The sequence below is a fragment of the Macaca nemestrina genome, chromosome 12 (genome assembly GCF_043159975.1).
Source record: "Macaca nemestrina isolate mMacNem1 chromosome 12, mMacNem.hap1, whole genome shotgun sequence".
NCBI lineage: Eukaryota > Metazoa > Chordata > Mammalia > Primates > Cercopithecidae > Macaca > Macaca nemestrina.
Window position 1 is genome coordinate 48,344,114 of NC_092136.1, and position 25,719 is coordinate 48,369,832.

Genomic DNA, 25,719 nt, shown 5'->3' on the forward strand with positions numbered 1-25,719 from the left:
GACTGACTCTCCCCATGCCTCCAGGGGGGAGTGCTGCTCTGAGCAGGCAGCTGATGGCAGCAAAAGGAATCTGGGGCCCTGGCCCCTCTCCAGCCTTAAGAAGAGCCATCCTGGTGGCTGAGGACAGAACTAAGTGACCACAGAGTATGTGCCACTGGCTTGCTCCCCACAGGTTTCCAACTACCTCAACTGGATGGTGAGGAACCTCGCAGACATGGAGCTCCAGCTGGGCGCCGTGAAGCGCATCCACGGGCTCCTGAAAACTGAGGCAGAGAGCTACGAGGGGCTCCTGGGTGAGGGGCTCAGGGAGAGGGGTGGGGAAGAGCCCAAGGAGGAGTGTATCTGGGTTGGGGACCACAAGAGAGCCTGGGGATGGGGTGGCACTTTCGGATACTAGCTGTGCCCCATGCCTGGTGGCTGAGCCCAGCCTGGCCCCCAGCACCATCGCTGATCCCAAAGAACTGGCCAGACCAAGGGAAGATCCAGATCCAGAACCTGAGTGTGCGCTACGACAGCTCCCTGAAGCCAGTGCTGAAGCACGTCAACGCCCTCATCTCCCCAGGACAGAAGGTCAGAGCACAGGCCCAACCCAATGCTGCAGGACAGGCGTGAACAGGGGATGGGGCATGCACGGAGCTGGACGGCTTCGCAGTCACCTCATGGTCTTCCAGGGCCAAGGCCTCTCACTATTCAGACATAGTAGTCTCCTGCCCTGGGCCTGTGGGGGCCCATCTTTCCTCTCCCTCTATTCCCTTCCCCCAGTGTTACCCTCAGACCTTGTCTCCTCGCTCATCCACCAAGGAGACGACACTCTGGACTCCCCCGGCTCGCATGGTCTTTGTCAGGGCCTCCCTCTCTGCGACTGGTCAGGGGCTTTCCCTAGGGCACTGCCCCTGACCTTCAGGGCAGAGACCTGGGGGCAGACAGCGAGGCCGCCCTTGTACTGGGGGAGAACCCCTGCCTATGGCCCTGGCCCTGCTCTCCTCTCATTTCCCCCTCTGTCTCTGTCTCACTTTGCTGTGACCGTCCATGTCATTCTCTGACCTTGGGATGTACCTCTGTCCCTGCCTCTCTCATCCTTCTGTGTCACTATCTCTGTCTCTGTATTGTAATTTCTGTTGGTACCCAAGGGCCAGGAAGCAATGGGATCAGAGGTGGCTCCAGTGTAAGGCGGTGCACACAGACGCATCCCTGCATACCGCTCTCAGCTGCCCCTGTGTCCTCCTGCCACACTCACACCCATAGAGACACACGAGTGCCCCCAGCTCTCCTGCAGCCAAGTACCCGGCACACCCAGACCCACACCAAGGCCCAGGCAAATGGACATCCATGCCCGTACTTGCGTGCCGGTCTCGTGTGAGCCCTCTCTGGACCCACTGCAGGAAACAAGCCCAAAACTGTGGTGTACAAAGAAAAGCTGGTCAGAAAACCAGGACAAAAAGAAACCCTGTGACTTCCCACACCTGCACACACACCCAGAGCTAGCACTAGAGGCTACTCCCAGCAGCCCCAGACCCCCAGTGGCGGTGCCCGCTTCTCTTTCCAGATTGGGATCTGCGGCCGCACAGGCAGTGGGAAGTCCTCCTTCTCTCTTGCCTTCTTCCGCATGGTGGACACGTTCGAAGGTGAGTTGTAAGGTGGGCACCCCATGTGTACCCACAGCCACCAGATGAGGCCTCAGCCCTGGCACATGGTCAGACATGACAGGAGGCCCAGCAGTCACCGCCTTCCCCTGCACCCTCATTGGGACCCACACAGGGCGCATCATCATTGATGGCATTGACATCGCCAAACTGCCACTGCACACCCTGCGCTCACGCCTCTCCATCATCCTGCAGGACCCGGTCCTCTTCAGCGGCACCATCCGGTGAGCCCCACCACCCTTCAGGCCCACCCAGCCCAGGCCAGCTTAGTTCCATCAGATCTGGAGCACAAAGAGGAGGGGGCTGGGGGAGACCAGGATCCCAGAGGCATTTCCTGCTCATGCCCTTCTCCATCCCATCAGGCCCAGGCAGGCTCTGGAAGGGGATCCCCCACCCATGGATCTAAGATGCTGTCCCCCACCTACTGCCACCACCTCGGTGTTTCTCCCAGCCAGACCTCCAACTCAGTCCACTCTCACTCACTGCCCTCTTTGCCTCCTGGGGATGCAGGCAGGACCCTGCTTCCTCCCTACTGGGGCTTTCTGTGCCACTTTCAGATTTAACCTGGACCCGGAGAGGAAATGCTCAGACAGCACGCTGTGGGAGGCCCTGGAAATTGCCCAGCTGAAGCTGGTGGTGAAGGCCCTGCCAGGAGGCCTTGGTAACTACTCCTGGCTGTGCAGCCGGGTTGGTTGGGCACCCAAGGACCCTGTAAGGAAGGGAGATGGAAGCCCGTGTCTCAGGTTTGCCCCAAGTTTGGAGTCTGAAGCCCAGCAGGACCATTTAGACCTATTTCTCACTATTCAGCGGCCCAGAAACATCAGGTGTCTTGCCCCAGGTCACACAACTGGTCAGTTCAGGGTCTGGCTCCTCCTGCAGGGTACAGTGGGTACAGTCAGGGATCCTTGTGAGACACAGATTGCAAGCTCCCCATGCCACGGCGGCATCTTCAGCCCTGCCCTGCCCCATCCACCTGCCTGCCCAGTTCTGCCTTAGGGGAGGAGAAGAGGGACTGGGCAATCGTAGACACAGGTCACTCATCAAGTCCACTGGTGATTGGCAAAGCCTTGGTATATTTGCTGCAGTTCCTGGAGCATTGGGGGTGGCTAAGCCTTGGTTTCAGTGAATCACTCTACCAAGGCCCACACTACATACACACTCAGTGCACCACTCGGTGCCCACGCCCCCTCCCAGAACTGCCCAGGGCCACAGCAGCACACATCTCCAGGGGTGCCCTCCTCGTTGTAGTCCCTGCAGATGGCCTCCACGTTGTTGTGTCAGGTACACCAGCCCTGCACACGCCTGTGCTCTCGGACACACACCCACCTATTTGCCCTCATACACACATTTTCCAACAGCCCCCCCAAGCCATCCCATCTGCTCCACTCACAGCACAAGATTAACTCAGTCCTACTTCCTCTCCCTGGGCTGTTTTCAGATGCCATCATCACAGAAGGCGGGGAGAATTTCAGCCAGGGACAGAGGCAGCTGTTCTGCCTGGCTCGGGCCTTCGTGAGGAAGACCAGCATCTTCATCATGGACGAAGCCACAGCTTCCATTGACATGGCCACGGTTGGTCCTGGGCACCTCCATGGGACGATGGCCTTAGAGAGGGTTTAGTGGGATGCTAGGCAGAAATTTGCACAAAGTAGCCCTGAGGCTCAAGTTGCATTTAACATCAAATGCTATGTGTCGCAGAAAGTGAAAAGAGCTGGGGGACCCTGACTCTGTCTAGCCTTAGGGAATGTTACACACACACGCACGCACACACAAAAACACTACGCAAACACAAACATAAGCTGCCCACAGACCCACACAGACTTCACACTGTCACCTATCACAACAGCACGCACAGCCACAACCACAACCTACATACACACACACAGCTGAGCCCCCAACAGGCTGAGTCCAGTCCCTGAGTGCTGGGAACCTGTTCAGTCCTGTGGGGTGGGGGTGGGACTAGGATCGGGATGAGATGGGAGCTGAACCACAAACCTGGGCTCCACATCCCCCAAGCCAGGCCAGACCCCATCCACTGGGCAGGTGAGCCAACAGCTGTTGCCCCCACTTGGCAGGAAAACATCCTCCAAAAGGTGGTGATGACAGCCTTCGCAGACCGCACCGTGGTCACCATCGCGGTAAGGGGCCCATTGATGGGGTGCAGAGGGACACCCAGGGACAGGACTGGCCTCTTGTGCCTGTCATGAGTGCACTGTTCCTGGGCTTGCCTGGTCCCAGTAATCAAGAAAGGACCCTGAAGCAGGCAGTTCAGGGCCAGGGGTCTGGAGGGCATGCAGGGTGCCTGGGTTGCAGGATTTGGGGCGGGGGTTTTGCCCCTGTACGTCCCTCAGACCTCCCCTCTCCGTCTCCAGGTTCCAAGGTCTGCCCCTGTCCCAAGGCCTTGTACGTTAGGCTGGGGTTACTTCTCCATAAGAAGTGCGGGAGGGATTGTGGAGGATCTCTGAGCCTTGAAGCCTGGAGGTGGGGTAGAGTTGGGACTTGGAGAGGAGAAAAGGGTGGTATTAATGGATGGAGGGCTTGTAGTCACATCCACCCCAGGAAAGTGCAGTTCCCACAGAGACAGGACATTCTGGCCACATTCCTCATCCTCCTCCTCCAAGCTGCAGGAGGGCCACCTTCTGCTGTGGCTCCCACCGCGGGAGGTGTTCCCACCATCCTGACCCGTCCCCTCCTGCCCTGCCCAGCATCGAGTGCACACCATCCTGAGTGCAGACCTGGTGATCGTCCTGAAGCGGGGCGCCATCCTTGAGTTTGATAAGCCAGAGAAGCTGCTCAGCCGGAAGGACAGCGTCTTCGCCTCCTTCGTCCGTGCAGACAAGTGACCTGCCGGAGCCCAAGTGCCATCCCATACTCCGACCCTGCCCATACCCTTGCCTGGGTTTTCTAACTGTAAATCACTTGTAAATAAAGAGATTTGATTATTTCCTACTAGAGGCCGTGAGTCTGGTGGGCAGGGGCTGGTGGTGGATGGTGGGTTCAGTAGAACCAGCCTGGCTTTGGCATCAGGCAGACCTTCAGAAGCTGTGTGAGCGTGGGCAAAAGCCTGCTTCCTTACCTGTGAAATGAGGTCTCTATTAGTCAGCCAGGCTGCCACAGCAACATATCACAGACTGGGTGGCTTTAACAACAGACATTTTTTTCTCACAGTTCTGAGGGCTGAAGCCTGGGATCAATGTGTTGGCAGGTTTGGTTCCTCCTGAGGCCTCTCTCCTTGGCTTGCAGAGGGCCACCTTCTGGCTGTGTGCTCACATGGCCTTTGCTCTGTGCACATGCATCCCTGCTCTCTCTCTCTGTCTTAAAAGGACACCAGTCATATTGGATTAGGGCCCTACCCCTAAGACCTCATTAAACCTTAATTATCTCCTCATAGGCCCTATTTCCAAATAGTTACATTGTAGGATTAGGCTTCACCCTGTGAATTTGGTGGGACACAATTATGTCCATAGCAAGGGTGATAGCATTTCTGCAATGAGTTTATCAGATAAATTAACAGATCTCCATACAGCTTGGTCTCCTTTCTTCTCACTTTCATTCTTGAATTAAAATCTGGATTAACACTATTTCAATTGAAAATGACAGGAACCCAATTCAAAGTCACCTAAGCAGAAACTGAAGTTATTGCAGTGTGTGACTGACAAGGCTAAGAGGTATACTACTTCAAGCATGGCTGGATCCAGGTGTTTGACATCCACCCAGGATGTGTCTTCCTTTCTGGGTTCCATTTTCCTCTCCCTCCCTTATGACAGATGGCCACTAGCAGCTCTAGCTTACATCCTGCCCCAAGGCAACCCAAGAGGCAAAACAGATACTCCTTCCCAATAGTTCCAGCAAAAGCCGAGGAGCAAATCTCAATGGATCAACTTGGGTCACATTCCCATCCCTACCCCACTGTGATCAGAGGGGTGGCACACACTGGCTGGCTAGGCCTGGATCATGTCTCCATCTCCATCCCCCAAGCAGGGGCATTCAGAAGTGGAAGGGTGGTCCTTCCAAGGGAAAGCACAGCGCATGAGCCACAGGCCAGCCAGGTGGTGTCTGGGAGACACTGGAGCCCAGACACCAGGGAGACTGAAACAGCAGCTGTCCTGACTTCCTCTGCATCATGAAACAAGGCTGCACATCTGCCCTCGGCCAAGAAATGGCAGGTGCTCATTTGCATCTCATTTTATGATCATTTGCATATCATCTGCAGTACTGGCTGCACCAAGCCCTGGGGTGCAGACCTAAGATTCTCGAACCTAAGAGTACCCTTGGCTGCAAGAGGATCAGAGAGGCACAATATAAGAAAAGCCCACCAGTTATTGGAGGTAGGTCCAGTGCAGACCCCTGTGGATGTTCCAGGAGCCAGAGAAGCTCAGAAAGGAAGAGCTCTGTAAAGCCTGGCAGGCTGCATGGAAAAGACAAAATTTGAGTTAAACATTGTGGGGGATAGGGATTGGATAGGGAGAAAGTCAGAGAAAGGGCTGGGGTGGCAGGTGGGGACAGCAGGAGGTAAGGAGTGATGGTGGAAGTGTGTTAAGAGTGTTGGCTGATCAGGGAGGTGGGAGAAAGATGAGAGCAGTAGGGAGGGCATCACATCAGAGAGCCCTGAATGCCAGGGCAAGGAGTGTGGGGTATGCCCATGGACAAAAAGGGAGAAGGGTTTTGAGCAAGAAAGGGACTTGACAAGTTCAGTGTTTGGTGGAGATGACTATAAGCAAGTGCAGGATGGAGCAAAAGGGGAGGCTGAGCCCTTCAGATAGGGGACTCACCCCCCCAGTAGGGTGAGCAGCAGGGAGGTGAGGCCTCAAGGCTGCACTACAAGGCAGAACCCAACCTTTCTACCTCTGAGATTTCCCCAGGGGCCCAGCAGCTTCCCCCACTGTGAGATCTCCCAGGAGTGGAGCCGGGGAGCAGAAAGAGGGCTCCACATGCCTACCACTACTCCAAATCCATCCCACCCTGATGGATTGAAGGGAAGTAGCGGGGGCAGGGCTGGGCCTACAGTGAAATGTTGCAGGGATGCCCAAGGTCATCCTGGCCCAAAATCCCTCTATAACATCCCTCATGGCCCACCGGCTTGACTTGGGTACCCCACAGATGTGGCTTATCTCTGGTTATTGTTATTAGAACTGACTCTCGCATATGTGAAACCAAAGCCTGCCTCTGTTTCACTTAGTGTCCTGGTTCTACCCTTTGGGCCACGAAAAACTACTAGTTTATCCTCCTTCAAAGCCAGGTGTTTCTACAATAGTGCCCAAACCCCCGGGGGACTTTCCTTTTCTGATGGCTGGACAGTTGTAGTTGCCGCAGAGATTCCCCCAGGTAACCCTGTCTCCTTGAGCTTCCCACTCTGCTCATCTCATTTTACCCTCCCCTTCCTAGACACTGTATCTCTGTTAATACAGCCCATGATCACACTCATCCTTTGTAGTGGTGTTTGCTCTGACTGCTGGTGGGTAGGGAGAGAAAGGAAAATCCAACATAAAATGCATATCCTGCCTCCATTGTGGCCCACACCCACGCTGCCCTCTCCAGCCCCTGTCTCAAGCCCCCACTCCAACAAAATGGCCGCAGATGGTCAGGGGCTCTTCCATAAGGATCTGAGCCGCAGAGAGTGGTAAAGCCGTTACTCTCCCAACAACAGAGATCTAGCAGGCTTTTCTTCCAGCTGAGAACCGGGGTCCATGCCACAGGGCAGCCTCAGGCTGATGCCTGAACAGAAACACCACCATGCCTGGACAAGAGCCTGGGTCCCCCAGTGCCCGAGGCAGCCCTAACACACTGCTCAGGCATACCACTCATGGCCTAACGTGGAAGAAGTCAGGTGACAGGTGTGAGAAAGTGTAAAGCAAGTGCCCTCGGCTCAAACCTTTAAAGGAGGGCCGGAATGGTTGAGAAGATGGAGCCGCCCAGGCTGCCCCACAGCAATAGCAGGTGTTAAACTGTGTTCCTTTCCTGCCGAGACCCATTTTTTTTTTTTTTTTTTTTTTTTATGGGAGGGAGTCTGAGCTTCCATCAGATTGTCAAAGGATTCAAGACTAAGATTAAGAGCATCCCCCAAAGAAAAGAAGCTGTGGGTTGAGAAGTCCTCGGACCGCCTAATTTTCCCCAGCCCTGGGATTTGTGGCGCCACCCCTCAGTGCCTCTTTTCCCGGGGAACCTGCAAACCTGGAGCTGCCGAGAGGCGGATAATTGACCCAAATACGGATGGAGATATTGGGGGAGGGGAGCCAGGGCGACAGGGCAGCGGCCCCAGACTGGGAAGGCGTGTCACAGATTCCTCCCAGCCCCCTACTTTCGTAGAGCGTGGGCAGGAGGAACCTCTGGGTCCCGCAGATCAGAAAAACTCCGAAGGCCAGATTGTGAGTCCGGGGAAGGGAGGCGGAGGGTGGGGGTGGCAGGGGCGGGGAGGGGTGGGACTTGCTTCGGCCCCGCCCCCTCGGCTCCGGAGCAGGTCGGGCTCCCCCTGGCGGTCCCTGGCCCCGCTCCTCTCCTCGTGCGTCCCCCTCCCGCCGTCCTAGACCCCCGCCTAGCCCAAGTCGGTCTCCGCGGACCCACAGCGGACCCACGGACGGACAGAGGGACGGGAGGACGGCCAGCCGCGAGCGCCCGGGAGGCGGCAGGGGGGCAGGGAGGCGACGGCCGTGGCGTGAGGAGCAGGAGCAGGTGCAGCGGCGGCGGCGGGCGGGGCCGGGACCCGGCGCGGAGCGGGGGCCGCGGCACGGGCGGGCGGCAGGGACCGGGAGGCCGCGACTCGGAGTCAGCCCCGCCGGGTCGCGCGCCGTGCCGGGGAGCCAGAATTGAGCCGGGTGGGGTGGTGACTCCGGAGAACGCAGGATCCCAAGGAGACAGAGAGGACGAGAGCTGGAGGGGGATCCGGAGAGCTGCGGAGGCTCTCCGAGAAGGGTGGAGTAGGACATAGGGGGCACACCTGGAGGGGAGACGGGCGGGGGTGGCCAGGACCTGAGCTGGAGCCTGGGAGCCCCGGAGGCCAGGCAGGTGAGGCGGGAGACCCGGAGGTGAGGGTGAGGTCCGGTTAGTGGGAGAGATCCGGAGGTGTTAAGTTCTGAGCTGGGCTGAGAAGGTAGGCTGGGAGGGGAGACGGGCTCTCAGTGGGAGACCCAGGGTGGTCAGCTGGCGGGGTAAGCTGAGGGAGGACCCAGGGCCAGGTGGAGAGCCGGCAGGGTTGGGGGCTCCCTAGGCGGCAGGCAGGTGGGCTCAAGGGTGAGGCTGTTTTTTTGTTTTGTTTGTTGTTTGTTTTCTGTTTTTGAGACGGAGTCTCGCTCTGTCACCCAGGCTGGAGTGCAGTGACATGATCTGGGCTCACTGCAACCTCCGCCTCCTGGGTTCAAGCGGTTCTCCTGCCTCAGCCTCCTGAGTAGCTGGGATTACAGGTGCGCACCACCACGCCTGGCTAACTTTTTTATTTTTAGTAAAGATGGTGTTTCACCATGTTGGTCAGGCTGGTCTCGAACTCCTGACGTCGTGATCTGCCCGCCTCAGCCTCCCAAAGTACTGGGATTACAGGCATGAGCCACCGCGCCCGGCCTGAGGCTGATACTAAGAAGTGAAGTGGGAGGCAGGTGGAGGGGAGGAAGAGTCTGGTGGGGAGTTATCTCAGAAGTGAGGCCAGCACAGGCTGAGCGCAGCCCAAGGGTGAGAGGGTGCCCACGGAGAGGACGCCGCAGTGAGGCCCTAGGCCACGACCCAGGGGTGCCTCCGATGGGGGAAGCCCCTCCCTGGGGGTCACCAGAGCCATGCTGTCCCGCAAGGGCATCATCCCCGAGGAGTACGTGCTGACACGCCTGGCAGAGGACCCTGCCGAGCCCAGGTACCGCGCCCGCGAGCGTAGGGCCCGCTTTGTGTCCAAGAAAGGCAACTGCAACGTGGCCCACAAGAACATCCGGGAGCAGGGCCGTTTCCTGCAGGACGTGTTCACCACGCTGGTGGACCTCAAGTGGCCACACACGCTACTCATCTTCACCATGTCCTTCCTGTGCAGCTGGCTGCTCTTCGCCATGGTGTGGTGGCTCATCGCCTTCGCCCACGGCGACCTGGCCCCCAACGAGGGCACTGCTGAGCCCTGTGTCACCAGCATCCACTCCTTTTCATCTGCCTTCCTTTTCTCCATTGAGGTCCAAGTGACTATTGGCTTTGGCGGGCGCATGGTGACTGAGGAGTGCCCGCTGGCCATCCTGATCCTCATCGTGCAGAACATCGTGGGGCTCATGATCAACGCCATCATGCTTGGCTGCATCTTCATGAAGACTGCCCAGGCCCACCGCAGGGCCGAGACCCTCATCTTTAGCAAGCACGCGGTGATCGCCCTGCGCCACGGCCGCCTCTGCTTCATGCTGCGTGTGGGCGACCTCCGCAAGAGCATGATCATCAGCGCCACCATCCACATGCAGGTGGTGCGCAAGACCACCAGCCCCGAGGGCGAGGTGGTGCCCCTCCACCAGGTGGACATCCCTATGGAGAACGGTGTGGGTGGCAACAGCATCTTCCTGGTGGCCCCGCTGATCATCTACCATGTCATCGATGCCAACAGCCCACTCTATGACCTGGCACCCAGCGACCTGCACCACCACCAGGACCTCGAGATCATTGTCATCCTGGAAGGCGTGGTGGAAACCACGGGCATCACCACCCAGGCCCGCACCTCCTACCTGGCTGATGAGATCCTGTGGGGCCAGCGCTTTGTCCCCATTGTAGCTGAGGAGGACGGACGTTACTCTGTGGACTACTCCAAGTTTGGCAACACCATTAAAGTGCCCACACCACTCTGCACGGCCCGCCAGCTTGATGAGGACCACAGCCTACTGGAAGCTCTGACCCTCGCCTCAGCCCGCGGGCCCTTGCGCAAGCGTAGCGTGGCCATGGCTAAGGCCAAGCCCAAGTTCAGCATCTCTCCCGATTCTCTGTCCTGAGCCATGGTCTCTCAGCTCCCCCCACAGGCGTGCGTACACACAGACCGTGTGGTATGGTATGTAGCCCAGCCAGGGCCTGGTGTGAGGCTGGGCTAGCCTCAGCTCAGCCTCCCCCTGCTGCTCATCCAGGGTGTTACAAGGCACTTGTCACTATGCTATTTCTGGCCTCAGCAGGAACCTGTACTGGGTTATTTTTGTCCTTGCTCCTCCCAACCCAATTCAGGATTGCCTCACCCCTCTCCCCTGCCCAAGGCTGCAGAGGCTGTGGGAGGTGCTGGGCCCTAAAGCTGTGTGTCCAGCCAGTCCTAGCTCCCCACAATTGACCAGCCACACACTGGGCAGGTGGCTGGGGAAGAACAATCCCCTGAGGGTTGCTGCTTTGCTTCTTTGGCTTCAAGAAATGCCTGTGGTCAGGCCCCAGCTCTCCTTGGTCCCTGAAAAAGCACCCGGCTAAGGGCTGGGCCTGGCCAGCAGTTGATGAGAGCGTGTTCCCACTGGAGGATTGGTGCTGTGAAGCCTACACCGACAGGGACAGCCTGGGGCTGACGGGGCTCCCCTCCGAGGGCCAGTTTCAGGGCTGGAAGGGGAGGAAGCACGGGAAGGTGACCTGAGGAGGCTTGGCTTTGCGGAGCCCCGCTCAGGCACAGGGAGGAGGAGATGCCAGTGCTCCTGCCTTTTGCCACATTGGCCTCCTGCAATGAGGGCTCTGTGGGCTGGGGCTACTGCCCCTGCCTACTTCCCACCTGTCCCCAGAGGCTGAGGAGAGGGTGTCCTGTGCCCACCACACATGATTAGGCCTCAGGCCCAACTCTGGTCCTGGCTGTATGACAGTGGCTGCCACTCACTTTGTCCACAGGGTGGCTTGGGGTTGGGTGTCTTTGGGTTGCTGGAAAAGGTGTGGGAAGTTTCAGGATGGTGGGAGGGAGTGAGGTCCCTGAGGTGAAGAGGCCCTTGGTCCTAACGGGTTTGACCCGCGCCTGGACCCTTGGAGCAGTGTTGTGTGAACTTGCTTAGAACTCTGCCTTCTCCGTTGTCAATAAAGCCTCCCCCTCATGACCTAAACTCTGGGCTTTTCTTGCTGGGGAGCAGCAAGCATGCTGGTGGGAAGGGAGGCAGGGACTGGCAGCTGCCACCCCCTTCAAGAGGCACCACAGACCCTAGCACGGAGGCCAGGGGAGGGACGGAAGGCTGGCACCTCTTCCCCCAGCTCAGGGGGACTTTCTCCCTCCTGCCTCAGATGGCCCAGCCCTGTCAGCCTGTCTGGCCAACTCAGCCTTGGGCACTCACTAGGCTCTGCAGCCCTGGGCTCTGTCTCTACTCCCAGGGATCTGCTGGAAGGGTGGAGTGCCCAGGGAGAGGGGTAGAGGTGTCATAGGCATTAGTGTAGTAATTGGAGCCCTAACTCTCGCAACAACTGCTTGGGTTCGAATTCTGGCTCTAGCGGTATGACTTTTGTCAAGTAACTTAACCTCTCTGTGTCTCAGTTGCCTCATCTATAACATGGATGCTAATAGTACCTACCTCATAGAATTGTTTTGGGAGTAAACGAAAAACATGTAAAATGCTGAAGTGCCTGGTCTACAGTAAGTGCTCAATAAATGTTAACTATTGTGATTGCTGCTGAATCAGCTACATGATGAGAAAACTGGCCAAACAAGTGTTAAAGAGAGACGGTGCTTTTATTTTGCCCTTGGTCATGTTTATTTGCCGGGTCTTTCTTTCCACACCGTGCCCCCTTCCCAGCTGAGACCATGATTTTAGGGGCTGTGGCAATGCCTGTGACCTGGTCTCCTTGTCTCCATCTCACCCACTGCAATCCATCTGCCACGCAGCCTCCAGGGTGGTCTTAGAAGGGTGGGTCACCCCCCACCCCCACCATGAAATACCTTCGGTAGTTCCCCATCACCTCTGGGTCAAGGCTAGCTTCTTAGCCAGCCAATTCGGGCTGTGACTGCCTCTCCGGCTTTATGGCCCACTGTTTTCTTGCCAGGAGTCTGCACTTTGCCCACCCACTTCCCTGGGTACCTCGCTGTCCTATCCCTCCTGGCACATAATGTTGAGCTTCCTACCTCCCAGACCTTGCTTATGTTATTCCCTTGGCCTGGACTGCCCAGGCCTCACCTCTGTCTGTTGAAATCCATAAAAATCCAGGCCGAATGATGCCTCCTCGAAACCTTCCCTGATTTCTCTGGAAAGGAAGGTCCCTTCCCTCCGCTGTGCTATGGGCATTCTCCTTTTGCCTACGTTTAGGGGTCTGTCTCCCCATCCCCAAGTCCATGGCTCCCTGAGGTCAGGGACTGGGACTCAGCACTGTGGCTGGCTTACACGGAGTAGGTGCTACATGAATGAAAAATCAATGAATGAATGAATGAATAACGGATGGATGGCGTACAGGACAAAGTCAAGGTTATTGCTACAGTGTGAGGCCTGCAGACAGGGCATCAGTGAGGGTCTGTCCCAGGCGGCTCCAGAGGCAAGGCCAAGGGGCTAGGAAGTTGTCACTGCTGGTCTGAGCTCTAAGCTGCCCCCTCCTGGCACCCATGCAGTCCCCAGCGCTGATTCCCTTCCTTGCAGAGCTGACACATTTCTGGTTTAGAGGGTGAAGGGGTGAAAGCTACTCAGTCAGCCTAGCATTCTAGGAGGCTGGCTCTTGCGACTCAGCTTGGCTGCCCTTAAGGCCAAGGAGAAGGGCCAGACTCACTAATAAGGACCTGCTGGCAGCACCATCCTTGGAGCCCCATCCAGAGTAACCTTCCTCCACCCGCCAGGGACCTTAAGCTGCTGGTGAGTGTGAAGCCCACAGAACTGAGGGCTTAGCGCCACCTGCTGGCCACAAAGAAGACTTACTTCAGCAGAGAAAATCATGGCCACTGGTCCTAGGTTTTCCATCAAACCTGAGGGAGACCCCCAGCCTTAAGGCATAAAACCCAGGGCGGGGCTGGAAAGCTCCAGGCATAGAGAGGCAGTTCAATCAAGCCTCCCTCCTCCGCGAAGGTGTTCTTGCCCACTGATGGTGCTACCTCCATCTGGGGGTACCCTTTCTCTATGGCACTAGCCTCAACGGGACAAAGAGGTTCACCTGAGTGCTACTCAGCCCGGCAGGAACTTCTGTGATAATTTTGTTTGTGATATTCAGCCTCCAGGACTGCATTCATTAGTCATCACATGACAGCAGAGGAAGCAGTCCAGCCCGTCCACACGCTATGTGCAGAGCTGGCTCGACTACAGGGCCCCTGAAAAGGAGAAGGGAAGTACCGCGTGTCACTGTGGCCCAGCAGGACTATGAGAGAAGCACCATTCTCCTTTGAGTTTGTAGATGAGGAAACAGGATCAGAAAGGGTGATGTCTTCGACCATTCAGGCTTCTATAACAAAATACCATAGACTGGGTGGCTTATAAACAATAGACATTTATTATTCACAGTCTGGAAGCTGGGAAGTGCAAGATCAAGGTGCCCGTGGATTCAGTGTCTGCTGAAGACCTGCTTCTTAAATGGCTGTCTTTCCCCTGTAACCTTACATGGTGGAAGGTGTGAGGGAGCTCTCTGGGGCCTTGTTACACAAGGGCACCAATCCCATTCACGAGGGCTCCACCCTCATCACCTAATCACCTCCCAAAGGCCCCACTTCCAAATACCATCACCTTGGGCATTAGGATTTAACATGTGCATTTTAGGGGGACACAGACATTTAGCCTATAGCAGGAGGTAATTTGCCAAGATCTCACAGCTAGTAGGAGACAGGTCCAAGATTTCAGTCAAAGTCTGTCTAATGCCACAGCCCTGCTCTTCCCTCTCCCTCTTCCCCACAGCACACAGTCCCAGTGACCCAAGCTCCAGCTTTTAGTAGGGCTGCACCTTGTTGTGTCACATTCACCACAGGGAGAAAGCTGTCTCCAGACCAAGGGCAAAAGGGAAGGTGGAACTCCACAAGCCCCTGGGGCTACCTGAGATCCCAGATTGGAAACTGGCAGCAGGCTTGGCTGTTCTGTGACAGCCTAGATTATGTCCAAAACACCTATGGAGTCAGAACAACCTCATTGGCACTTTTTCTGGCCCACGTGCATGGTGAGCCCTCCATCTTCCTCCTCCTTACAGGAAGACTGAGGTCTTTGCCTTCCAGGCTCTTCTCCCAGCCAGTCAATTGGGCACATCTGCTACCCATCTGTCCCCAACTCATATCAATGGTGTAAGATGTGTCCTGGGCCTCAGTCCTGAGCTTCAGAGGGAAGGCAAGCCAGGCCACCCTCTTCCTGTGTGCTACTCTAGAAAAACTAGCCCACTCACACACTAGAACCTGCCCAGGCCTAACACCTGTGGATTCGGCATCTCCAGCCAATGTCACCATGAGACCCACCCAAGCCCCACTAATGTGCACCTCTGGCCCTTCTGCTGGAGAGGACTCACGCAGCTTCTCCAGGGCCCACGCTCTCTCCACGGGCAGGAGGCTCTGTCCATCTGAGCTCCTTCCCCACATCTTTTTCTAGGGAGAACTTTCCCAGGGAGCTTGCATTCACAGGAGGAGAGCCACCCTGACACTCCACAGGTCTCTGGGCTCCCCAGGGCCTCTGAGGTCTCCCCAGGCCCAGATAACAGACACTCTGTGTTGTACCAAGTGTCCAGATAACTTTAGAAAGAAGACATGAATTCCGTTCATCAAAGTCATGTTGACCTCAGGTCCAAAGAACAACAGATTGATTCCAGCTTGAAAGAAGCTGGGGAAAGGAAGAACAGTGGGGTTAGTCGGAGCTGGGCCAGAAGTACCTTTTGTTGTGCTGGATTCTGGGTTATTGGCAGCCCCCCTGCCAGATCTATCCACCTAGGGCACTGACTCTTTATGGGAGGGGAAGCAGGTGCTACCCACACCCTATTCTAGTTCCACTCTGGACAGGTTCAACTCTGGAGTGATGTGAAGAGCAGGCTGCCTGGACTGGTCAACCTGGGTCCAGGAGTTTGAACTTCTCCCTTTCCCCTGACCTCAGTTCCTGGCAGGCACCAAGGCCAATGAGTGGAACGAGTAATACAAAGTGCCTGTGCATCTCCACAGCTTATTACCTTCAGTGGGGGAAGCAACAATGTTCGGGTATGCAGCACAGGTTGGCACTACCTAGAAGCTGTCTATAGCTTATAGGATCCAGTTAACCCTTTTGTTAGTCACACACCTCCCCTTCATGAAATACTGTTCCCTGCAGCACAAATATGTCCCAACCTCCTCCTCCCCAGATCATCAGCCCCCAACTGAAGCAAACCAGACTTTGGGTAGTCTTTCCTCTGTTTACTCTTGACTTCATTTGATCAATTCCAGTTTTTTTCATAATGCCATTATTATTGCGGGAAGGGGAGTAACTTCAAGGTAATCCAGAGAGAAGCAAATGCAACACAGTTCTGACTGCGATGCAGATTCCTTTTTGTTAAATGCCGACTGTCTCCTTGGTTTCCCATTCACCTGGGAAGTAGAAGAATAAAAATCATTCCATAGTTCCATCCAAGGAGGGCGGCTCCAACAGTGTGCTCTTGAGCAGGCTGTCTGGGTCATCAGGAAAAGTCACTCCAGTTACTCACGTATTCTCTGAGAAACCTTGTCATCTCTGCCATCTGTCTCTGTGTAGGAACTGCCAAAGTCCTTCAGTTCCCCAACTCAAATAAGCGGTGAATGGGTTACTTCCCTCATTCGAATCCTTCAGTCCCTCCCTGTGTCAGTTTGGATCTTCCAGGAAGCAGCTTTCAAGATGGAGTCAGAAGTACAAGTGAGTACTTAGGGGTGGCTCCATGAAAGATAAAGGAGAGAGACTGTAGCGGGGAAAGCCTCAGACCACAGTGCAGGCTGACTGTGAAGGGAGAGGCAGGGGGAATGAGGGAGGACTAAGATGAGCCTCAGGCTTCAGTACAGTAAGTCCTCATTTAATGGAGTTGGTAGGATCTAGGAAACTATGACTTTAAATAAAATAATGTAGAACAAAACCAATTTTCCCATAAGCTATAAGAAAGAATTAAGTTCACAGCGTATTTCTGGTCATAAAATACATCAACATTCTAAATAAGGACCAAACACTTCAATATTTAACACTGAAATAAATGTTTACATATACATTTAAGAATGATTATTAGGCCAGGCACGGTGGCTCATGCCTGTAATCCTCGCACTTTGGGAGCCCAAGGCAGGAGGATAGCTTGAGCTCAGGAGTTCGAGACCAGCCTAGACAACATGGCAAGACCTTATCTCTACAAAAACACCAAAAAAATTAGCCAGGCATGGTGACCTGCGCCTGTAGTCTCACCTACTCAGGAAACTGAGGTGGGAGTATTGCTTGAGCCCAGGAAGTAGAGGTTACAGTAGGCCAAGATTGTGCCACTGCACTCTGGCCTGGGTGACAGAGTGTGAGACTTTGTCTTGAAAAAAAAAAATTACTAAAAACAAATAATTATTCACCCAATGATTCCAGTTCAGAGTTGTGGGTGGCCAGAGCCTATCCCAGTGGCTCAGAGCACTAAGTGGGCATCAACCCTGGAGAGGATGGCATCCGGCTGTAAGGCATGCTCACACCCACACCCTCACTCAGACTGGCACCATTTAGACACCCCAATTTACTGAAAGTGCTCATCTCTGGGATCTGAGAGGAAACCAGAGTACCTGATGAAAACCCATGCAGAACATGCAAACTCCACAGAGCCAGTGGCTCAGGTTGGGAATTGATTTTTTTTTCATCAATGTGATAACAAAATGACATCAAACAAAATGATGTTATTCTAGCACCTAATACACAACTCTGAGGAAGTCATGGCCACCTCAGATCCCCGAGATCAGCAGCTGGAGATCTCGGGATGTAGTTCAGTATTCCAGCATCAGCTCCCAACACGGAGCTCCTGCCTTGCTCAGTCAATGGCAGGAGCAGTGCGGGGAGAGCAGGGCACCAGCTGGAATACTGAAGCAGATCCCTGAGATCTGCAGCTGGAGCCCGTCAGCTGACTGCACTCCTCACACAGGCTCTCTCTCGAAGGGGGCCTCAGAGGCACATCTCTGTGGCTACCACACTCCTTTTGGTCAAAGCTCAGGTTCCTGAGGAGTTGTAGCACTTAGCTTATGCTGTGTTAACAAAGCCCGTATAAAACAGTGGCTTTAAAAAACATTTTAAATATTAAAAGTATTTTCCAAGTATTTGAGAGTTGGCTCTGCCAGCTCTGCTGATCTCAGATTTGCTCACGTGGAGTCAGGTGGCTGTCATCTAATCTAGCCTGGCCTCCACTGGAGCAACAAGGATGTGGGAGCCAGCATCTCTCATCCTCCATCAGGCTAGTCTGGACCTGTCCTTCTCTCAGCACCATTAGAAGCACACAAGGAAGCAAATGAAGACACACAAGGCCTCTTGGGGCTTACACTGGGAACTGGCACGCCTTCACTGCTGTCTCCTTATGTTGGCTGAAAGACGTCACATGGTTGGAGACACTGCAAAGTTACACAGCAATGGACATGAATGCGGGGAAGGGTGAAGGATTGGAGTCATCTTTTCAAACAACTACAGAATCCAGCTGATCATAAAGGATTTGTTTTCTTTTTCCATAAGCATCATTGCTGATGTTGGGGTTATCAGCAATAAACTGATAGTTTTACAGTCTCACCAATGCACCACAATGTAGGAGTCTCTCATTGCCCAAGGTATCACCTGAAGTTCTTTTGTCTCACAACCAAGAAAATTAAGGAGCATGGAGCCCAAAGGTGAGGTTGGAGCAAAAGTTTAAAAAGTGAAAAAAGAAAGCTCCCCACTGCCAAGAGGGGGCCCAAAAGAGTGTTGCCATTTCACATTTGAATGCAGAGGCTTTTGTAAGAAATTGATGAGTGCTGGGCATCTCATTTGCATAAAGCACAAATTTGTGGTAGTTCTACCCTGTCCTCCCAGTGTGCATGCAGGCCCTTAGCTTGAGTTACTCCATGTGGCTTTGTTCCCCTTACTGCGCATGTCTCAGGGGAAGGAATTTTCCATTGTGGTCATCTCTGGGCAAGTCTCCTGTGTAGTCTTTCTTACCTAGGCAGCTGTGGACATGTCTAAGACAAGCCTCCCTGTACAAGTTCTCTTATCTGTGCCTGCAGTTTGATTTTTCAAGCTGTTCTTTTGTTTGGAAGAATTTTACCGAGGACCCACCCTAACTGCCTGCCTGACTGGTTTCTTCCTTCCTCCTCTCTCATTCCTGATTCAGGAGTGGAGACCCCAACTGCTGTTGGGGAAAGTGGACGATGACCACTCCTGGCTGCTTCCTGCTGGAAGGGGGCGTCGTTGGGGTTACAGCAGTTAGGGCTCCTCCTGAGATTGGTCTAAGGGTCCCCAGAAAAATGGCGTGTCTATGCATGGTTCCATCTGCAGCACCATTTGGAGTTTAACAGTCTCTAAGTGAGTGGAAACAATTTGAGTTACAGTATTGAATATACAAAGTCCAAACATTAGTGCAAAACACACAAGCAAAAGGGGGCCTAATAAAGGAGCTAACCAGTTCCACAAAGAAGACTGGAATCCATTCAGCAGGGATTGTAGCCAACTAGGACTAAAGCCCGCACTTTCTCTTAATCTATCAACGTTCTAATATGATCTTTAAGCACCCGTACATTCTCTTCCACTTGACTAGAGGTGTTGATCTAGAAGTGACACGCTTCTTTTTAAAAGTGCACAGGTACTCCATACTTTGGCCATAAGGATATCTAGGGCCTGTCTATTTTGCATAACTACTGAGGCTAAAGAGTTTATGGATTGTTGTTGTGCTTCTATGGCTTCTACTGTTGGCTTCTGCCCTCGTTGCATCATAACAGAAATATTAAGTACTGATCTTTCAAGGACAGGAATACCAGCAAACCAGAAGAGGCCTCTAGCTATAGAATCCCCTATCCCTGGTTTTTCTAAGATAAGATTGTCATGTGCAGGTCCTACCCAATCTTCTCTTTCAGTTAAGTCTCCATACGAGGGCATGGAAATGATAGACCTCTTTGTTCAGCTCATCTGAGATAGCACACTCGCTAGAAAAGAGGGTAGGTTAGGGATGTCCCCAGATGATGCTGCCATATCAGTGGAATTTAAACATAATAGGTCAGGAACCACTGCCATGATAGTGCAGGTTCCCTTCCAGTGCCTAGGGAGGATTAAGTGTAGCCAGGAGCCACAAAAGAAATAAAGCCCTGTCCCCTGAAGAGCCAGTGCTAAGTTGTAGCTTGTGAGAGACACAGGCAGATCTTTCTCATATCTTAGAAGCTTCCCCCTCTTGCATATAATAGGAGCATCTTTGGGATGGGGATATCCATACTCAGGATAGTCACTCATGATGCCATTTGGAATTTTACATGCTAAATGAGAAGAGTCCACCTGATAAACTGAGTTTTTTGTTTTGTTTTTTTTGAGACAGAGTCTTACTCTGTCACCCAGGCTGGAGTGCAGTGGCACAATCTCGGCTCACTGCACCCTCTGCCTCCTGGGTTCAAGCAATTCTCTTGCCTCAGCCTCCGGAGTAGCTGGGACTACAGGAGTGCACCACCACACCTGGCTTTTTTTTTTTTTTTTTTTGTATTATTAGTACAGATGGGGTTTCACCATATTGTCCAGGCTGGTCTTGGACTCCTGACCTCGTCATTTACCCGCCTCGGCCTCCCAAAGTGCTGGGATTACAGGTGCAAGCCACCACACCTGGCCGACAAATGGAGTTTCAAAAGACCAGGGACACAATACCAGGGACACAATATGTCCTGGCCAATATCTCAGATAATCCTTGTGGCAGGGGCTGTCAGTCCACAAGTCTCCTGTTCTGTTTACCTACAGATTTGTAGGCCACTACTACTAAGCATCATACAGGGGGTCTGGAATTCCATGAGGATGCATGTCTGGGAAGGCCCAGAGCCTGCCATTCCCAGCAGGACTTCCAACCAGGAGGAGAGGCTGAATTCTGAAAGCTTCCCCGCATATGGCTTCCAATTTTCTTAGATCATCCTTATTACGTCTTTTTCTCCAAACCTCCGAGCTTTCAGTAATTACGAGTATGGTGTTATAATATTTGAGATCTCCCAGGTATGGTCCTTTTCTTCTGCTTTTAAAACAGGAGGAGGCATTTGCTATTACCTGGCCAACTTTTCCTAGCCTGAGGGTGTGAAGTTTATCTTTGGGGAAAGTGTTTGCTGGTACCAGGGAGGAAATGCTTTCCTGGGAGGAGTTAGTTACTCAGTTGAAAGTGTTCCCATACCATGTTCCATTTATGCCTGACAAGTCTTTAATGGCTAAAGGTAAAGCTAACAAAGGGAATCCTAAGACAGTAAATACCACGTCATCAAGAGGTTCCTTAGTGTTGCTGAACTGAGCAAACCGCTCAGGACAGACCCAGCAATTAGTCTTGTATAAATGGGCCATGACCGACACCGTAGAGGCTAAAGGGTGTGACGTATTACCAAACCCAGTCAAAAGTCCTAGCAGACTCGGCCCACTGGGTAGCAGCTGCTTTAAATGAGGGGCCATCATTGCTTTGGAAGTACTTAGGGAGCCCAAAGCAAGGAATTATTTAACTAATTAGTATTCTCACCACCTCAGAGGCCTTTTCTGTTCGGCATGGGAAGGCCTCTACCCAGTTAATGAAGGTATCCACCCACACCAAAAGATATTGAATACCATTTATTTTGGGCATATGGGTGAAGTCTATCTGCCAGTCCTCCCCTGAGTAACTTTCCATCCTCTGAGTGTGGTGGGGAAGAAGCCATCTATTAAAGCGATTGTTTTTAAAAGGGTTTCACAGGCATTAACGACCTATTTGACCATTTTTAGTAGATTTTCTCCTGAGAACAATCTCTGGACACATTGATGTCTTATGCTTTCCTAAGTGAAAGGCTCAGTGGAGGATTTTAAGAATCTTCCATTGGCTGGAGGCTGGCAAGCATACTTTGCCATCTTCTGATTGTAACCATCCTGAGGGTGGAAAAGTATACCCTGGAGAGGTGGCCCATTCTATCTCTGTAGGGGAATACTGAGGCTTTATTTCCCTTATGTAGGGAAATGTAGGAAGATCAGAGGCATCTCAGGTGTATTGGGACCTTGGGGCCTTCTTACTGCTGACTTTGCTCTTTGGTATGATAGCCTGTTTCCTTTGGCTATTTCATCTACCGCCTTCTGATGCCCTCTGCAATGTCTTACTGCTAATTCTCATGGGAGGAACACTGAGGATAATAGCCTGTTGACGTCTTGACGGTATTTAATGGAAGACCCATTAGCGGTGAGGAAGTGCCTTTCCTTCCAGATGGCAGCTTGGGCAAGGAGAACTAGAAAGGTACACTTGGAGTCAGTATAAATGTTAGCTGTCTCTCCTTTGCTTAGTTCAAGTGCTCTTCTGAGAGGGATCAGCTCAGCTGATTGAGCGCTTGTGCCTGGTAAGAGAGGCACATTTTCAATAATGTTATTTAGAGTGACTACTGCATATCCCACTTTACAGACTCCCTGTCCTACAAAAGAGCTCCCATCCATAAAGTGGGTCCAGTCTGGATTTTCTAGGGGAATTTTTTGAGATTCTCCCTAGCGGCATAGGTTGTACTACAATCTGTTCACAATTATGTTCAGTTTCTCCAGTTTCCTCTGGGAGGAAAGTGGCTGGGATCAGGCAAGGACAGATTTTTAACTGGACTGCAGATCCCTCTAGCAGCAAAGCCTGATACTTGAGGAGGCAGCTGTCTGTTAGCCAGAGACTCGCTTTAGAGGACAGCAAGCCTGTCACATTATTTATGTGAGGTACAAACAGGTTATTCCCCAGGGTTAACTTGGTGGCCTTTGGGACTAGCAGGGCCGCCACTGTAACTGCTCAGAGGCAAGCTGGCTATCCTTTAGCCTCCAAGTCAAACTCTCTACTTAAGTAACCTACTGGCTGTTGAGCTGGGCCTTGAACTTGAATTAAAAGTCCCAGGGCCATTCCTTTCCTTTATGATACATAAAGATTAAAGGCCTTCCCTACAGAAAGACTAGGGGCTGGTGCTTTAAGCAAGGCTTATTTTAACTGATTAAAGGCCTTTTGACCTTCAGGTTCCCAGGTCAGGAAGTGAGTTTTAGCCACTTGAATTTATTTTATAAGGTGATATAAAGGGCAACCTATTTCATCATACCTGGGTATCCATAACCTACAAAAACCCATAATGCCCAAGCATCCCTCAGCTGTTTGAGGATTCTGGGGAGAGGAAGGGAAGAAATGGGCTTAATCCTCTCCTCGCCTAGTGCTCTTGTTCCCTTCTGACAAGACCAGACCTAGGTACTTTACTGAAGTCTGACAGGGCTGAGTCTTAGATTTTTGAAGCCTTATATCCCTTTCCAGCTAGAAAATTAAGGAGAGCCTCAGTGCCCTCTCAAGAAACTTCCTCAGTCGGGGCACAGAGGAGAATGTCATCTACATATTGTAAAACTTTAACCTGAGGATGGGATAATTCAAAGTGATCTCTTGACAATACTTGCCCAAATAGGTGGGGACTATCTCTAAATCTGAGGCAGTACTGTCCAGATTAACTGGGTTGTTTGATGGGAGGAGTCCTCAAAGGCAAACAAGTATTGGGAGTCAGGGTGTAAAGGTAATACAGAAAAAGGCATCCTTTAGGTCCAGAACTGGGAACCATTTAGTTCCCTTGGATATTTGAGTTAGCAAAGTATAGGGATAGGGATCTACTAGATGAATCGGAACCATAGCCTCATTAATAAGGCAGAGCTCCTGAACTTGTCTCCATTCCCCATTGGATTTTTGCACCCCTAATATTGGGGTGTTTCAAGGGCTACGGCAAGGCCTAAGGAGGCCTTGTGCCTTTACATTATCAATGCTGGCTTCTAGCCCTTTTCTACTTTCTGGCTTCAGGGGGTATTGTCTCTGGTTAGGAAAAAAAAGTGGGATCCTTGAGGTGGATCCAGACTGGTATACTTGTTATAGCCCAGCCACTTCTTCCCTGAGTTTCCCAAACCTCTGGGTTAATACTGTTTTCCACTAAGGGGAGGCAGAGTTTGTCCTGGAGCCATAAGGATGGTGGCCCCCATACATGCTGGAATATCTCTACCTAATAAAGGAGTGGGACTTTCAGGCATGATTAAAAAGGCCTGTGTAAACAGCAGGTCTCCCCAACTGCAGCTAATAGGTTGAGAAAAATATCAGGTTAAAGTCTTCCCTGAGATGCCCATCATGGTTGTGCTATGGGAGGAACGAAAGCCTGAACTGGAGAGGAAAACACAGAGACTGGCTCCAGTGTCCAGAAAGAAGTCTATCTTCCTCCCTTCGAACTCCAGAATCACCTGGGGCTCCTGGTTAGTAACAGTCTGAGCCGCTGGAGCCAGGGAGTTAAGCCCCAGGACCCATCAGTCCTGCTGGACCATTTGTGAGACTGGCTCTGGACTCAGTGACCTATGTCTCCTGGGGCAGTCTGCCTTCCAGTGGTCCCCACTGTATACTGGACAGGGTTGAGGTGGCTTCTTCTTGCTGCATGGGTGGTCCCTGTTGAAGTACCCGGGTTTGCCACATTGGTAGCAACTAGCAGGTGCACCTTGGGGATACTGGATTTTATACAAAGTGCCCACAAGAGTCTCTGCCTTTTTCCTCTCCTTCTCCTGGGCCTCCTCCTGGTCTCTATTATAAAAGACCAAGGTGGTTACCTTCAGGAGGTTTTCTAAGGTGCTATCTGGTCCCATGGCCTGTTTCTCTAGCTTCCTTCTGATATCAGGGGCTGTCCTGAGTAATAAACTTGTCTTTCAAAATTAGCTGTCCCTCAGTTGAATTATTTATGTGAGGTATAAACATCCCTCACAGGAGACAGGAACGTATGTTTCACTACAGCCTCTCTCAGCCTTTCCAAAAAGGCTGAGGGAATTTCATCTAGTTTTTAATCTATCATGGAAAGTTTGGGGTAATTAAGAGGCTTGGCTCTGGTCCTCCGTAAGCCCTCTAATAAGCACATTTGAAAATGTTATTTGCCACTCATCTAAGGTACCACTGGGATCCCAATTATGTTGTTCAAGGGGCACTGCCTCCCTTCCTATTGGGTATGTGAATGCTGGTTCTTTCTCACCTTCTTTCCTTATTGAGCAACTAGAGAAGACATGTTGTTCATCTCTGAATTTTTCTGCTGCCTGCAGGGCTACCTGTTTCTCTGCAGTAGTTAGAGTTTAAGAGCAACATAATATCACTCCAAGTAAGGTCAAACACCTGAGTTAGGTTTTGGAAAGCCTCTATATATCTATCAGGGTCACCAGAGAACTTGCCCAGGTCCCCCTCTATTTGCACAAGGTCCTGTAATGAAAAGGGAACTTGGACCCTAGTGGCACCACGTCCATCAGGCATTTACTGTAGGGGTAACAGTAAAGTTGGGGGTTGGGAGGGTAGAACTGGAGTTGTTGATGATGTGGCTGAAGGAGGTCCCAGAGAGTGGGGAGAGGAAGGACTGGGGCATCCAGGAACTGCATCCGAGTGTTCCCTAGGGGTTTGTTTCTCAGACTTTGGGGAATTATCATCTGTGGACTTGCCTGATGTATCTGTTAGGAGAGCAGGGTAAATTCCACAACACACACAAAGATCTGGGTTGTCTCGCAAGGCAAAGAAGGCTTGCACATAAGGAACCTCGGACCATTTGCCCTCCTGTCTGCAGAAAATATCTAGTTGTTGAATGGTATTAATATTAACACTTCCCTCAGGAGGCCAGGCCTCCCCATCCTGCAGCTGGTAAGATGGCCATGCCCGAGTGCAAAAGAATACGAGGCGCTCTTTCTTCAGAGTCTGAGTGTCAAAGGAGCTCCAGTGTTTCAGAATGCACTTGAGAGGAGTATAGGCTGAAGATTATTTGTTACACATCTAGAAAAAGAAGAGAAAAAAGGCATCCCTTAGTCTCCTTTGTCCTTCTGAAGTGACTGAGGGAAGAGAGAAAAATAGAAGGGGTGTCCCCCTTCTCCTCTTTCCTCCTGTTTCCTCAGATTCCTGGTGACCATTATAGGTGCCGCCCATGGATCCAAGTATGACCTTCACCCATGAATCCGGAGGAGCTAGCTTGTGGTCACCTGCACAAGGCTCTAGCTCTCTGCCCTGCCGGTTTCCTAGACCTACTTGGCCCATAAGGCTCCTGAGATTCCCTAGAACCCTGGGAGAGACTGTGCAGTAGTTGAATTTGGGCAAGACCCTTTAA

The 25,719-nt window shown here is 52.5% G+C and overlaps 3 protein-coding genes across 12 annotated transcripts in view; 2 read left to right on the plus strand and 1 right to left on the minus strand.

Moving 5' to 3' along the window:
* Positions 1 to 4,592, plus strand: part of LOC105486959 (ATP binding cassette subfamily C member 8) — an 84,223-nt gene extending 79,631 nt beyond the window's left edge. For 8 of the 10 annotated variants that reach the window (XM_011750147.3, XM_011750148.3, XM_011750150.3 and 5 more), the window contains 8 exons: positions 173 to 293; positions 440 to 570; positions 1,547 to 1,625; positions 1,759 to 1,867; positions 2,201 to 2,304; positions 3,082 to 3,215; positions 3,719 to 3,781; positions 4,349 to 4,592. In XM_011750147.3, coding sequence (XP_011748449.1) covers positions 173 to 293; positions 440 to 570; positions 1,547 to 1,625; positions 1,759 to 1,867; positions 2,201 to 2,304; positions 3,082 to 3,215; positions 3,719 to 3,781; positions 4,349 to 4,486 — 879 coding nt within the window. In that variant the 3' untranslated portion in view covers positions 4,487 to 4,592. Of the gene's footprint in view, positions 1 to 172; positions 294 to 439; positions 571 to 1,546; positions 1,626 to 1,662; positions 1,868 to 2,200; positions 2,305 to 3,081; positions 3,216 to 3,718; positions 3,782 to 4,264 lie in introns of those variants that run through there. The other 2 variants (XM_071075022.1, XM_011750153.3) reach the window with 2 other exon arrangements.
* A 3,980-nt stretch (positions 4,593 to 8,572) lies between these two features.
* Positions 8,573 to 12,190, plus strand: LOC105486956 (potassium inwardly rectifying channel subfamily J member 11). Its single transcript, XM_011750144.3, has one exon. It carries the CDS (start codon positions 9,404 to 9,406, stop codon positions 10,574 to 10,576), a length of 1,173 nt encoding a protein of 390 aa, XP_011748446.1. The 5' UTR covers positions 8,573 to 9,403; the 3' UTR covers positions 10,577 to 12,190.
* Positions 12,191 to 13,969: 1,779 nt separating this feature from the next.
* Positions 13,970 to 25,719, minus strand: part of LOC105486957 (natural killer cell cytotoxicity receptor 3 ligand 1) — a 32,310-nt gene continuing 20,560 nt past the window's right edge. Inside the window, 1 exon segment of the mRNA XM_011750146.3 lies at positions 13,970 to 25,391. Coding sequence (XP_011748448.3) covers positions 24,885 to 25,391 — 507 coding nt within the window. The 3' untranslated portion in view covers positions 13,970 to 24,884.

Excerpts from the sequence above, each read along its gene's own strand:
- LOC105486956 (XM_011750144.3), top strand. The coding sequence starts at position 9,404 with ATGCTGTCCCGCAAGGGCATCATCCCCGAGGAGTACGTGCTGACACGC.